The 15,486-nt window shown below is 38.7% G+C and overlaps 1 protein-coding gene across 6 annotated transcripts in view; it reads left to right on the forward strand.

Annotated features, from left to right (window-relative positions):
• GRIK1 (glutamate ionotropic receptor kainate type subunit 1) overlaps positions 1 to 15,486 on the forward strand; it is a 383,917-nt gene that overhangs the window by 319,737 nt on the left and 48,694 nt on the right. For 3 of the 6 annotated variants that reach the window (XM_020284806.2, XM_012780941.3, XM_012780942.3), the window contains exons 8-10: positions 7,537 to 7,644; positions 9,948 to 9,992; positions 14,980 to 15,093. In XM_020284806.2, the coding sequence (XP_020140395.1) occupies positions 7,537 to 7,644; positions 9,948 to 9,992; positions 14,980 to 15,093 (267 nt within the window). The remainder of the gene's footprint in view (positions 1 to 7,536; positions 7,645 to 9,947; positions 9,993 to 14,979; positions 15,094 to 15,486) is intronic. The other 3 variants (XM_012780946.2, XM_012780944.2, XM_020284802.2) reach the window with 1 other exon arrangement.

Raw genomic sequence — 15,486 nt, forward strand, 5'->3', positions numbered from 1 at the left:
TACTAGTTTCCCTACTTGGTTGTGGCCCAAACCAGGAGACATAAAGTGCTCTCTTGACTAGGCAGTGGGATCTGAGACCACACATAGGTCCCTGCACCCAGCTGTGGAGAAGACATGAGTTGAACCACAAGTTAGGCTAGACACTTTGGACTGACAGACTTGGCTAAAAATCAGAATCAAAATGCATAATCAGAAGGGAAAAGAAAAGAAAGAAACAACAGAGACAGAGACAGAAAAAGTAAATTTTAATACTCTTTGGAGTTTGCTCTGGGACTAGAGGAAAAGAAAAGATGTTTTTGCACTTAACTCACAAAGTTGGCTCTGGCAGATGAGTATAATTTCCGCACTTTGGTAGGACAATCTCCAAAACAAAGTACAATTTTAAAACGGTTATTATATATGTGACTTTAATACAAATAAATATAAAGAAAACAAGTATGGAAGATGTATGTAACAGATATTATCAACCAGCAGGATGATAAAGCTCATTGCAAGGTGGTCAGAGGAACTATTTCTAGAAGCCACCATGAAGGAAAAACTGGCCATTGTCATAGGACAATAGAATCATAACTTTGTTGGTTACCTTTTCTTCTAGATAGAAATCATTCACCTCTCTTCCATATACAAAACCTATGAATTAACATGTAATTATACAGAATCTGGACCCTAAACAATAGTAAATTTTAAAAAATAGATACATTTCTTTAGAGAATCAAGTCACCCTTGAGTGAGCCTGTTGAACAATGGCCTCCATGACAAAGAACAGCTATGCAATATTTTTTTCATTTTATTTTCAAGTTTTTAAAAGCTTTATTAACACATATAATAGTCATTTAAAAAGGATTTCTTTCCCTCACCTTGATCTAACAAGGGAAGCTAATATTTGGATTTGCCATGAGCCTTCTACTCACAATGTTCTTAAAAGAAAGCATAGTCTCTAACACATAAATGAAGACATGTTAGAAATGATTGCTCTTAAAAGATCATGTCTACCATGTCTACTAGAAAATCACATTTTTTCCACTCTCAGAATAGAAGTCTCTGTCTTGCAATAGAAAACAATTTATTCCCTATGGCAAATGAGATTGGCTGTGTCAAGGAAATCTAGGAAATGAGGATCTATGTTCTTTTACATACTTCAATTCCCTTTGGGAAAGAAAATGAATAAAAGCAATCATTTTAACTAACAAACATTAACAGTTGACTATTACAAGAGCTGCCACTTACTTCCCCAATGCTAAAATGAATGTCTTTTATTTGGACAATAAATTTCATCTTGAGAAAGAACATACGAATAAAACATTAATGAACCCTTTTAGTTTTCTCTTTCTACCTGTTGAATCCTGTCTCGTGACCATAAGATAATGTGTCTGAAAGAAAAAAAGTCACAACGTATGATTTATCTGTGATGAAGCAGTTGTTGTCAAGAAAGTCTATCTAATACGGGGTAGAAATTAAAGCTATATCTTAAAATAAGGACAATAGTTTAAGTATTGTTTTCAGTTAAGTATATTGTAATTGTTCCCTCTGTAACTGTTTCTACATAAGGCAAGCACGTTGTAATTATGAATAATATAATTATATATCATTATCTAAATTGTATATGCTTCAACCTTCTCCCAGAAAATGGATTCCTTATGGAACTTATTCAAAATATCCAGGAATTAGTCATTGTATATTCACCTTAATTAATAGTGCAGTTGGTGATTAATAAATGCTTATCAACAATAATTCTGCAAAAAAACAAAGAACATACACAGAAATGCAACACATGTAAGGAGGAGAGGCAGGAAGATATGGGTAATTGTGGCAGTGAGGAAAACTTGACTTTGAAGGTCAAAAGATATTTCAGTTCAGTGAAGAACCAGGCAGGGAGTCTTTGTAGATATTCAAGGCAGGGAAGGAAGCATTGTTAAAGCATGAAAAGGGAACTTTTTTTGCCACTTGGATAGGCAGGAAAAAAAGCTTAGAAGTGGGAATTACTCTGCACCAGTGATTGGAACACTAAGTTCAAGAATAAAACCAATGCAACAAAATCCAAACAAAGGGACACAATAGACACACTTAGGAAATGAAATTGGATTTCTGAACTGGGTTTTAAGACCCTGCTATGAGCTACATGCTACATTAAGAGATAAATGCTACCAATTCTGTACATTTTCAGAGAGTCCCATAAACTCTGCACAGTGTACCTAATTGACTCACAACATGACCCCCATAAAGAAAAAGTTGCCTTTAGAAAAAAGCTTTCTGAAAATCCTGTAGAATTTAATGAAGATAACTACCTCGTTCCAAACAGATCTGGAGGAGGGTTAGAACTGCACATTGTTTGGAAGCATGAAGAAGGGGCCTGAAAACTAACTTAATCCAAACCTCTAACACAGTAGTGATTTCCACTGAACCAAAGCCTTTGACAAATTGTTCTCAGCTTTCAGGCGGAGGCTACAACCCTAACACAGCAGCTTATTTCATGGCTCTCATTTAACCCATCAATCCACAGTCAGCCTTTGGCTTGCAAAGTGAGAAGGGGTGACCAGAGTCCAAAAAGTAGAACTGAGAAGTGATGGGGAGGAAAAGGAGAATGCAATGCTGGGAGGCGCATACACAAGAGGACGCTCTCTGCTTTCGTTCTTTGCTGATTATTTTTGTCTTGTTGCAGAGACATGATTACCTATATCTTAGCCAGTGTAAAATCAGTGTTACTATTGACCATAATTATATCCCGTCTCATTTTTAAAGCTAGTGCTAGTGTTTGGTGCTATGATCTCCCTTGACAATAAACTCTGGAGACTAGGTCCAAGGATCTGAAGAAGCATTTTCTATTATGTGCTATAGTACTTGAGCAACTCCCATCTACTTTGCCATGTAGAATGCTTAGAAGAGAGAGTTAGAGCCTTTTCCTGTCTGCATTTCATTTCCTGACATTAATTTTACTACTAGCCATTATCAAGTGATAAAATGTACTTCTAGGCCAAATGCAGTGGCTCATACCTGTAATCTTAGCACTTTGGGAAGCTGAGGCCAGCAGTTGCTTGAGGCCGGGAGTTTGAGACCAGCCTGAGGAACACAGCAAGATGCTATCTCTATAAAAATTAGAAAAATTAGCTGAGTGTGATGGCCCACGCCTGTAGCCCCAGCTACTCAGGAGGCTGAGGCAGGAGGACGGCTTGAGCCCAGGAGTTTGAGATTGCAGTGATGATGTCACTGCACAATTTCCATTAATATTCAAAGGTGTGCAAGTTGGTAGGACAGGGAGATGAAGGAATTGGGCCATCCCTATGTTCATATGTGGGCATATGAATATGATTCCATACATTTTGTTCTATGTGAACTACCTGCTAACCAAAGCCCTGCTTACAACCTTGACTTTCTCCAAGTCATCTTCCCCAATTCTGCTAAAACGACCTCCCTGTAATGTACATCTGACCATGACATTCCTATGCTTAAAACACTTCTATGATTCCCAAACATCTACAGAGCAATGGGCAAGCAAACTAGCATGATTCATGACACCTTTATAAACAGGCACCTATCAACTTTTCCTTCCCAGGGTCATTTCTCATTATCTCTTACCTTGTATTACAAACCCATGGCAAACTGACAATTTATTCTTTATTTTGTGCTTTTACCCAGGCTGTGAATCTTTGCTGGCCAACTTCTCATCCTTTGAGAGTTTACACATTCTTGCCTTCAGAAATGTTTTGATGAGTCCTTCTTTCCCTGGAACTTCTTCTCCATTCTTTCTTCATTACTTTGTGCAAATCTTCATCCTCACCCCTACAGTACTTTATTGAAATGCATCAATGTGTTTGTTCCTACTAAATTGCAAACTGCTAGGTGCGGTATTTCCAGCATAGCTTCTTGCACAGAAAGATACTCATTAAGTGATTTTTTTTTTCTAAGTGAATTGATAGTGAAAGAAATAAATGAACAAAACTCTGTAGTCTTTTCTCCCCAGCCAGATAGCAATATGTTTTACCTTAAAACCTGAGGATGGCAACTATGTTTTATGCTTTATATAGTCTCGCTTGCAGATCATAGGTATTTAACAAATGACTATCAACATGAAACCCCTTTTTGGTATCTCTCCTGTGGTAGCAGAATTCCAGAATTAAAACTCATTTTATACAAAACTCTCACTTAATATACTCTCTTCTCTGGCCTGAAAAAAGAGCAAACTTACTCAACAAAAGCCACACAACTTGATAGTAGCTTAAAGACTAAACTCAGTTTCGTGACTCCCAATCAAGGATATTTTCACCATATGCGTGAGATTATGAGTTGAAGAATTGCAAGTTAAAAAAAAGAAAGAGGCCGGGTGCGGTGGCTCACGCCTGTAATCCTAGCACTCTGGGAGGCTGAGGCGGGCGGATTGCTCGAAGTCAGGAGTTCCAAACCAGCCTGAGCAAGAGCAAGACCCTGTCTCTACTATAAATAGAAACAAATTAATTGGCCAACTAATATATATAGAAAAAATTAGCTGGGCATGGTGACGCATGCCTGTAGTCCCAGCTACTTTGGAGGCTGAGGCAGGAGGATCGCCTGAGCCCAGGAGTTTGAGGTTGCTGTGAGCTAGGCTGATGCCACGGCACTCACTCTAGCCTGGGCAACAAAGCGAGACTCTGTCTCAAAAAAAAAAAAAAGAGAGAGAGAGAGATCATTGAAAAAACACATAAAAATGAAATATATAAATTAATAGAATTTTTGTTTTGGAACAAATTAAAGCAAGAAAAAATTAAAAGTGCCTAAGGGCTATGTCATCTTGTTAGGTACTAAAGAGAATACAATTTAGTAAGAGAATAGGGTTTGATTGTCAAGCTTCCAATCCATTTGAGGATATTAGCAATTCAAAACTGAAAAGTGTAAAGATAACTGGTAATGATTATAAAACTACACGTGAAAACACAAAGCAATACTGGTCAGAGCAGCGTATAGGCTGAGAGCCCTGTGCATCAAAGGGGAGGACTGTGACCCTGGACCAAAATAGCACAATAATCAAATCTTAAAGGATGGATGGGGATGGGAAGGCTGTGTGGAGGATGCAGGATGTGATGAACAAGTGCACAGAGGCTAGAGAGCCCAGGAATGTTCCAGTTGGGGCTGTGCATAGAAAAGCAGTAGTGGATAATTCTGGAGAAGTAGATTAGGCAAAATTTTGAAAGACTTCTGCATTATTTGATATTCTCCAGAGAAACAGAGCAGTAGGAAATATATACAAAGAGATTTACTATGAGAAATTGGCTCACAATCATGGAAGCTGAGAAGTCCCCACAATCTTCCATCCGCAAGCTGGAGACCTTGCAATCTTCCATCTGCAAGCTGGTGGTGTACTTCTAGTCTGAGTTCAGAGGCCTGAAAGCCATGAGCACCAATGATGTAAATCTCAGGTCGAGACTAGGAGACTGATGTTTCAGCTCCAACAGTCGGGCAGAGAGCAAATTTGTCCTTTCTCTGCCTTTTTATTCTGTTCAAGCTCAATGGATTAGATGATGCTAACCCACATTGGAAAGGGCCATCCACTTTACTCATCCTGCCAACTTAAATGCTAACCTCTTCTGAAAACACCCTCACAGATGCACCCAAAAATAATGTGTAACTAGACTTTTACACTAATTTGCGTGAATCCATTATGTACTTTATGTGCTGGGAGAAATTGCATGAATGTGAAAATTGTATTTTGAGACCATCAATCTGACAGTGAGTTGTAAAATGAAATGCAGTATAGGCCAGTAAGAAGTAGACACCTGGGTACTGATGTGTAAGGTACTAACATTCAAACTCTAGACTTACAAAACTGGAGAAAGAAAGTAAGATTTGTAAAAATAATGATTGTTAAAAGTTAAAATGCTTTCTATGTGTTAAGAATTAAGTGCCATTTAATTCTCAGAAATATTCTGCATGGAGCAAACACTGAAATCTGAGATGGCCCAGGCTCAGGTTAAGTGTCTTGCCTGAAGTCACACTTCAGACAATCAAACTCAGCTCTATGGAAAACTCGGTGCTCTTGCCACTGCATTTCTCTGCCTCCTGGCCAAATGTACCCACTCAATGGATGCATGTGGTACAAATAACTGCAAATATAGTATAATTCTTTAGAATCTTCACATTTTATAGATGTATGACAAATTTGATAAAGTCAGGAGGGAGAGAAACCGCTGAGCATATGCAAAGATCTGAGTTCTCCTTTATCTTCTTTGTAAGTGAAACTCAAATAAACAAGGTTACCAAAAACCACCTCACGATTGAAGCTTAACACCCTCAAGGGACATTATTTTTTATTTAATAAAATCCACCAAAGATATCCAATATGAGTTCTGCAAAGAGCTAACTACTGTGATTTTTATTTTTTTTTAAATGATATTGATGTATGTGGTAGGCAGAACAATAACCCCCTGAAAAGAGATCCCTGTCCTAATCCCTGGAACCTCTAAATCAGGGGTCCTCAAACTTTTTAAACAGGGGGCCAGTTCACTGTCCCTCAAACCATTGGAGAGTGCACACTGTGGGCCCGGACAAGTCGGCTGCTAAGCAGGACAGGCAGCGGTGGCAAAAACACCCGGAGGGCCAGATAAATGTGCTAGGCAGCCTGCATGTGACCCTTGGGCCGTAGTTTGAGGATGCCTGCTCTAAGTGTTACCTTATATGGCAAAAAGGACTTTGATGTCTGATTAAATTAATGATTTTTGTGATGGGGAGATTATCCTGGTTTAGCCAGGTGAGCTCTCAATGGAATCGTAAGTTCCTCATGAGAGAAAAACAGAGGGCAATTTCATACAGACAGAAGAGGAAGAGGCAGTGTCACCACAGAGGCAGAGATTAGAGTGATGCAACCACAAGACAAGGAGCAGGAGTGCTGAAGGCCACCAGACACAGAAAGTGACAAAGAACAGAGTCTCTCCTAGACCCTCCAGAGAGAGCATGGCGGCCCTGCAGCCACTTTGATTTCACCCAGTGATCCTGATTTTGGATTCTGGCCTCCAGGACTGTGAGAGAATAGATTTCTGTTGTTATAAACCACCAAGTTTGTGGATTACCTGCTACAGCAGCCTTAGGAAATCACAACACCCAAATGACATTAGAAGGCCTAAATCATAAACACACTAAATATTTGATAACACATCATTGGACTATATCCTCTTCATGGAAAAACACAATGGAGGGGTACAATTCCCCTCAGCAATGCCTTGAAGAAAATGTGGATTGACCTTGAAAAACAGAGCATGATGAGCTTCCCAGGCTTTGTTTACTCCCTGTGCAGACGATTTTCCAGTAATTCTTTCTGTATCGTCCATTTAGGTCGCCACTATTACAGGTTTGACTGGTGTTAAGATTTTAGAACTGACAAAATAAATGAGTACTAATAAAATGGAGGAGTATTTTGCTGTTGAATCACTGAACCAATGCAATGGTTTATAACAGCGTGACGAAACCGAATAATTGGATACTGTGATGAATTCGAGGTATTACAATTTTGATGGTTTTAGGATCATGGTAAGTGTTCAACAGTAACAACAGCCCATTCCTTTTTGTCCACAGGCTCGGTGGGATGGCTTGACTGGGCGTATCACCTTCAATAAAACCAATGGCTTGCGGAAGGATTTTGATCTGGACATTATTAGTCTCAAGGAAGAAGGAACTGAAAAGGTAACCTCCTCAGTGACAAATAAATAGCATTGCTCAAACATTTTTGGTGAATTGAACAGACAAGTGAGAGAATGATAAAGTGATTCTTTCAGTATATTCATTTGCATCCAGTTTTCTGACTGTCTCCCTCATCTGCAGATAGATGTTGACATGCTAGATTCTTAAATTGTGTTATTAATAGCAATGCTAACTAATGCTTAAATAGTGCTTGGTTTCTATAATAAATGTGCATAAATTATTACATATGTAACCTTATGATTGGATGTCATTAAGTCCATATATCAAGGTTTTAAAAAATTGAGTTTAGACTTAGAAAATCAGAAGCTGTCAACAGTTTCTCTATGGAATGGCATCCAAGGGTTACTCGGAAATTAATTGTAATTGCACATTGCACTCCATTTTGAGATTGGTGACAGAGGGATAGACTAAAGTAGGATAGAGGAGGCTTACTGGAGTAAATTAACTTTGCATTCTTAATTTTAGGAGAAATGCCAAAAAATATACTTTAATGTTGGATTCTCATTTCAGGATTATTTTAGTTGTAATTTTCAATCTCTCAAAGTTTAAGATTCTATTTTAGTTACTATTCAGAGTAACACAAATGTAAACTATTTAGTTAAATAATAATGATAAAGGAATTTGGATTCTCGGTATATTTTATTATACCAATTTTAGTATTCATGACAATACATTGGAATTAATTAATACTTACAGTGTGAAGATTTTGCCCTTTAGAACCTTCAAGAAGAAAAAATTCGAAACCCCCTAAACAATCAGCTATGCACCAAAATTCTATAATCCAACATTTGTTTCCACTGTAGTGAACAAGACAGGGTGCTAATGTAAGAATGGCTTTGGGAACAATCGATTGCTTACTTAATTAGAAATAGTAGGACTGATTTTTAAAATGAGGTAAGGTTTTCATTTCTATTTTGTTGCTTCTGTTAACTGGGACACATTATTTTTTGTAGATCCTAACTGCCCTTCCCCCCAAAAAGCATTAATTGAAACAAAGATTAATTAGGCCGAATGTAATAGAAGGTGACCACTGGTGTGAAATGTTTGTGGGAAATAATTATTTTGCAGCTTTGAGAGTACACATTCTACCTGCAGGGTTCCCATTTTGAAAATGCCCCCCCCCCTCTCTCCCTCTCTCTCTCTCTGGCTGCTTCTTCACTCTGATTTGCTCCTCTGTTGGTTTAACAACCTGACAGCTCTGACAGAGCACGAGGCATCCACCCAGCCTCCATAATGGGATGTGAAATTTGGGCTGGAGGGAAGAAAAGAAAGGAATACTTCTTGTGGTCTAAAAGCTTATAATTTTTTTTTTTTAAAGAAAATGTCTGCTCCTTGAAGCAAACGTCTTTCTCCCCCTCCCTTCTCCTCTTAATGTATAGCACTGAAGGGGGAAGAAAAGCTGTTAAAGAAACATCTTTTTGGCTCAGATGGATGATGAAATAGATGGAGCTATTGTTATGCTTCCACAGCTATTTATACACTGCAATATTATGCACACTCCATTGGTGTTTTTCCATCAAAGGCAAAATCGAATTAGATGAAAGTGTTTTCTGTTTGTTTCTTCTCTCTTTATTGTTTGCAATAACTTTTCTCTCTCCAGGTGACTTGGGCTCACTTCCTGAGAAGGCTGATTGGGCCTTCAGGCAATAGGGGAAGCCAACAGATCTCTCTCAGGAGCCAAGGGAGGAAATGCCCAATCTTTTCACATCAGCCTCTCTCTCAGGGTCAACAGGGAAACTATTAGAAAAAGCCCATTTCTCACTTTCACTCTGGTTTCTAGTTCCTGGAAGCCCATAATCAAACAATAAGTCATCAAGCATGCATCAATTTTTGCTCAGTATTAATGTGCGTGTATGCGTGCATGTGGCTGTGTGTGTGGATCGACTGGTTAGCTGATTGATTTTAGTTACAAATGCCTAAACCAGGGTTTCTTAAGTAATGAGGAAGACCCCAACACTTCAGCATTGATATATATATATATATATATATACATATACATATACATATATATATATATATATTCAAGAGCACTTTAAGTCATTTTTTGGTGTGTAAAAGGAAAAGTAAAAATCAAGTCTGACCACCAAGTAACTTCTGTGATACCCAAGTCTTGATGCAGCTCTTTACTGTATGTATTTGCAGGCTTTATATTGAATTAAGGTGCAAAATTCCATACAATGGGTGGGGAATGAAACACTCTCAGCACTCACACACCCTGATACCTTTTGAGTTCCATGCTCCATTTTAATTAAGTGCTATTTTTATTTTTCCCTCTGAAAACCAAGGCTGCTGGCGAAGTGTCTAAACACTTGTATAAAGTGTGGAAGAAGGTTTGTACTCTGACAACAACTGCAGGAAACCTGGGGGTGTGGTGGGGAATGTCATTGGAAAAACTTGCATTCTTCTAATTTTGCCAGACCAATAGATCTCCAATTGCAGTTTAGAGATGATATTCTATCCTACGTAAAGGGAGGTGGGGGGAGGGTGATTGAATATGTTCTCTCTCAACATTACTTGTGAATTGAAAACAGGCTTGCGATAGATTAAATATTTCCCCCTAGATTATTTTTGTTTCCCCCAGGCAGGGTCAGTCCCTGTTAGGATTGAAAGCAGGTAACTGCAATAGAAGCAGACACTGGCCCATTTATGCTCCTTCTCAAATCACTAAATATTCTCCCTAAAGGGCATGAAAACAACAATACATATGATCTATTAGGCTAGTCATATCGGCTTCTCCCTCAGAAGGCTAGGACTCCTCCTTCAATTTCACCACCACAAAATATGAGCCACTTTCAGAAATTCCCTTTTCTTATGAGCTATCTTTGTTTTGCACGGTATCTTCATCAGAGCACACTGCCTTGCAATTTGTTTCGGAACCACTGTTTCCAGAGAATAAAAAGATTAGAGACCTTGGAAGAGAAATGAAATTATCCTGTAAATTATAACACCCACTATTTTATAGTTTATTTTACAGTATCATGTTGCCAATGAAACATGCATGGATTTATATAAGCAAATGCTAGACATTATAAACATTTGGATTGGAAAAGATCCCAGTGATAGGCAAACATTGTCTTTCCTGCTCTCTCTGTTTCCCTTTATTTCTCAAACTACTTGCTAAAAGATGTGTGGGTTGATGGATAGTCCTTAAATTATTGCAGGTTGTTCAACTTGACCAGTTTTGTCAGACTTACTTTCCTCTTTCAAATTGTCAGCTAAGTCACAGAACGTGTACACAGTTTCTCCCGGTAGCCAAAAAGCTTGTCTCCCTCTTAGTGGTACTTGGTTGATGAACTTAAAAATTTCCTCCTTTAAAGTTTAAAAAAAAAACACAGGTTTAATAACTTTGTTTTAATTTTCAATGAACCAGGCTACTAAAGGCACATAGAAGGCAATCCAGCTTTCTTTGCTGCTAGTAAATAGTTGAACCTAATTGTCACCCCGAAAGAAACCTATTGCACCAATCCAGTTTGGGATTCTGAGCACTTTGAATTAATTCAATCAAATATTCTAGAGAATGAAATCCAAGCTCAGAAATTATATGCAAGGGAGGCAGAATGCCTTTTATTTGTTGCTGAATATTTGTTCATGTCCACTTCCCGGGGAAGTAACACTTGGGCCTTGATCCTTCATGCCTTTATGTTTCTTTCTTCCTGGCCCACACCGCAAGCTGCATCCGCCGTGGTGAACTGCTTTGTGTTATGACTGTTCATCGACAACTCACAGTAACCTGAGTTCTAGCACAGAGGGCCCATTCAGACCCAACAAACACACTGAACTTTCCCAAGAAGACTCTATCTTAAAAGAGAAGGATTCACCTTCATCTTATTTAAATTCCAAAAGCTCTCCTCAGCGCTTCGACTTCTTTTGAGTATCAAATAGTTTACTTGAAATTCTTCCCAAAAGAGGGATGTAGCAATCTTTGCAACACCTCTCACTAAAATAAGGCTCATAATACGGGAAACAGATACACCTTTATCTCTCCTCCGTACATATTTGATTATGTGAATCATTTACTCTCTAGGTTTGAAGATAGATTCTGGTCACTCTCTGAATGCCCTTTCATTGCATCCTTTTTTTTTTTTTTTTAAAGTTTGCTTAATGTCATTTGGGCACTCATTTTGAAACGCTTTGCTCAGTTGTCCTAGATGACAAATGGCTGCCCTCTCATGTCAGCTTACAAAGTGAAAGAAGTCAGGGCCAGACAATTTAGCTTTTGAGTGTTCCTCCCCACAAGTAATTGATCCACCCTCCACTACTTCTCACTGGTAAATTACTGCTGTCTGCTTTCACTATACAGTTTGAAAATTGAGGTTCTGCTTCCTGGAGGCACTCCTCCAAAGTCACAGGAGAGAACTGAAGTGCCAAATGTCCAGGCATCTGGTTAACTGTATCCCTCCCCCCAGCACACATGAATCGTGAGATCTGACTTCTTCAGAGAGAGACACTCATTTGCTACAATATATTCATTTACTTCAATGAACAGATAAAGCCACTTGACCACTTAGGTTTAGAAAACAAACAGACAGGCAGACACACACACAAACACATGTGCTTTTTTTCTGTTTTGCTGATTACACGTTTGGAAACAGAAGATTGAAGTCATTCAAATTGCATATGCATCTGGTCCACTTCCCAGGAGTAGCTTGAGCTTTATTAGTTTTACAGTCTTCTAGTTTACATTTGTAGGATCATCCATTACAGGCGTCCTCAAACTATGGCCCACGGGCCACATGTGGGTGATTTTGCCTGTTTGTTTTTTTTTACTTCAAAATAAGATATGTGCAGTGTGCATAGGAATTTGTTCATAGTTTTTTTTAAACTATAGTCCAGCCCTCCAATGGTCTGAGGGACAGTCAACTGGCCCCTGTTTAAAAAGTTTGAGGACCCCTGGTCTATTATACAGATCGAATGGAAAAAAATAGCCACCTTTTTCTCATTTTAAGGAAGCAAGTTCACCCTGAATGGGACTCGGAGACTTAGTTGATTGGATCAGCAGCAGCAATGATTTCTTACCTTTTACACTTTCAGTGGAGATGAAAAAAGAAACCAAGCAGTGGGGTGTATTTGTCTACAAGTTCAAGTTTTATTTTAGAAGAGAATGGTGTTTCTGGGCCATTCAACACTGTCGTTTTCAAATATTAGTATAGTTCCTTTAAACACACATATCTTTGACATTAATTAAAATAAGTTAAAGAAAACACATTCTATTACTTAAGAAAGTGGCTAAAAACAGTTATTTTATCTACCCTTCAATACTTATCTAATTAAAAATTAGATTCCATTCTTCTCAGTGCCTAAGTCAAGGCTTAATTAGAAGTATTGCCAGGGCCCAGCTTATACACAGTCTTCATGGAGTTAGGAGCCACAACCTAAAGCACAGCTTTGGATGAAAACCAATAGTCAGATGTATTTAGCCTGAATTATGTTTCCTAGAAGCAAGAATCCCCTGCCTCAAAATAGTGGAAGAAGGGGTAGAAATTGAGAAGAAAGGGAAGAAAATGTTGCCCCCTTTCCTAGATTTAAGGCCAGCCAAAGAAAACTGAATCATCCTCAATCAACAGATATATAATGCACATTCTAGGTGACAGTCATCACATTAGATATGGAAATACTGAATGGTTATTAAAGGTGCCAGCCAATAACCCAATAAGTATCTCTTTTCAGGCAAGATAATAATATTTTCAAGTGCGAAAATTACCTCCATACCCCCATTTATCTAGACCTCTTTATTTCTCCAGTCAACTAACCCTAACTGAGTATAGAAAAAAACAGTGAAATTGAAGTAGTTTACACTATTGTGTGAATGTGGTATAGTCCTTGAAACTTCCTCAAAGCATTTATGTCTCTAAAAAACACTTGTCCAGCTAAATGAATTTCCACTTGGTGAATTTAGGCGGTGAATCAAAGCAAAGAAATAGAAAATCAAAGAAGGACAGAGCCTAACATTCCTGCTTGCCTTCCCATTGGAGGAATCTATTTAGGAATCAAGCATAGATCCACCCTGTCCATCTCAAAGTATGTTCAAGTGTTAATGTTCATTTCCAAACTGCCCCTCTTTTTCATAAATCTTTTACTTTATTAGCTTATGGATTTAAAAAAAGATACCAAATTCTTTCACAACAGGGCAAGCTTGAAGAAATTACTGGGGCAGTCATTTGAATGTCTTTTATTATTGTTAATATCATATGTGCAACTCTTAACACACACCAACACTTCCACATACATCATCTCATTTGATCTTCTCATTATGTCTATAAAATACTTCATACTTAGAGAACCGAAGCTCAGAAAGGATAGCATCTTGTTCAAGGACACAGAGCTCTGAATCACCCTTGCATGGCTCTGCATGAGGCCGGCACTAAATGCCTACAGAAGGATTCAAATAGCTCATTTCCCTAAGGCTCTTCTCCTGGGATCCCCCAGATACTAAACAAATTAATATACTTCTGCAGGGCCCTAATAACCCAAGAGTGACTCAGCCACTGGAGAAAAATGTGGGTTGTTACTTTCAAAAAGAGTAATAGGCTTTATTGAATACCAATAGCCATGGTTCATTCTGCGATAGAAAGAACAATGAACAATAAAAGTGAGTACTATCACTGAAGAAGTTCATGGCCAAGTGTACAGAGAAGACAGGTAAACAGACGGTAATAGCAGAAGAGGCAGGGTCTGACAGAGGTATGAATACAGCCCTACTAGGGTCTGGGAGAGGCATACCCTGCCTAGCATCAGCTCCTCAATGAAGAGAGGCCTAGAACGTAGTCTACTTCTCATCCATGTTTTCTTCCATTTATCTTTCTCTTTTTGATACCCCATCTTTCTATCATCCACCTTGCTCCTTCCATGCTGTTATTCATAAATTTTAAAGATACTGATGATCCCACTTTGGCATCAGAAGGTTTGTACCAGTAGAATGCAAGCTCCACAAAAGCAGGAATTCTCATCTGTTTTATTCATTGCTATGTCTTCCAATGCCTAGAATAGTGCCTGATTCATATGTAGATGCTCAACAAATATATATTGGGAGAAAAATCTGACATTCATTTAAGAATTCTTAAACATTTTTAATTTAAAAAAGAATAATGAGCTTAATAAATAAAACACAAAGAGACCCTTCCACCATGCCCCTGATAGCACAGATTTCTCCTATTTCACCTACACATTTATTCCTCCATTGTTTCATTTTCCCTCATTGAGTAGCTTCTACTGTGAGTCCCTCATATCCCAAACTGTGAGCTTTCGTGCCCATTCCTGGTGTAGTGTAAATGCCATCACTGGCAGCCAGCAGCCTCTGATGTACTGTGTTCTGTGTAGATTGGGATTTGGAATTCCAACAGTGGGCTTAACATGACAGACGGCAACAAAGACAGGTCCAACAATATCACCGATTCACTGGCCAACCGAACACTCATTGTCACCACCATTCTGGTAAGTGGACTTTGTGGAATTCTGGCTGTCTTATCTCTTACCCTAGATTCTGATTGATTTTTCTACTGTCTTTTTCATACCCACAGTTCTGTCTATTTTTATATGGGGCACTAAAAGCCTATACTTATAATAGAACTGAATTTCAAGCTTCCAACATTGTCCAGAGATACCCACCTTCAAGCCATACCCTGGTCTGTGTCCCCACCCAGCTGGTCTTCCTTGCTTTCTAGCTGCTGCTTGGCTTCAACCACAAGGAGACTCTGACAAAAAGACCAGATGAATACGAGAAGAGAAGTAGAAGAAGTCTATGCCAGTCCCCTCCCAACTGCCACCCAGTGGTTTTGTCAGAGCCTCTGGCCTTCCACAGTAGCCCCTGCTCTGTCAATGGCCTCG

The sequence above is a fragment of the Microcebus murinus genome, chromosome 1 (genome assembly GCF_040939455.1).
Source record: "Microcebus murinus isolate Inina chromosome 1, M.murinus_Inina_mat1.0, whole genome shotgun sequence".
In the NCBI taxonomy this organism is placed as follows: Eukaryota; Metazoa; Chordata; class Mammalia; order Primates; family Cheirogaleidae; genus Microcebus; species Microcebus murinus.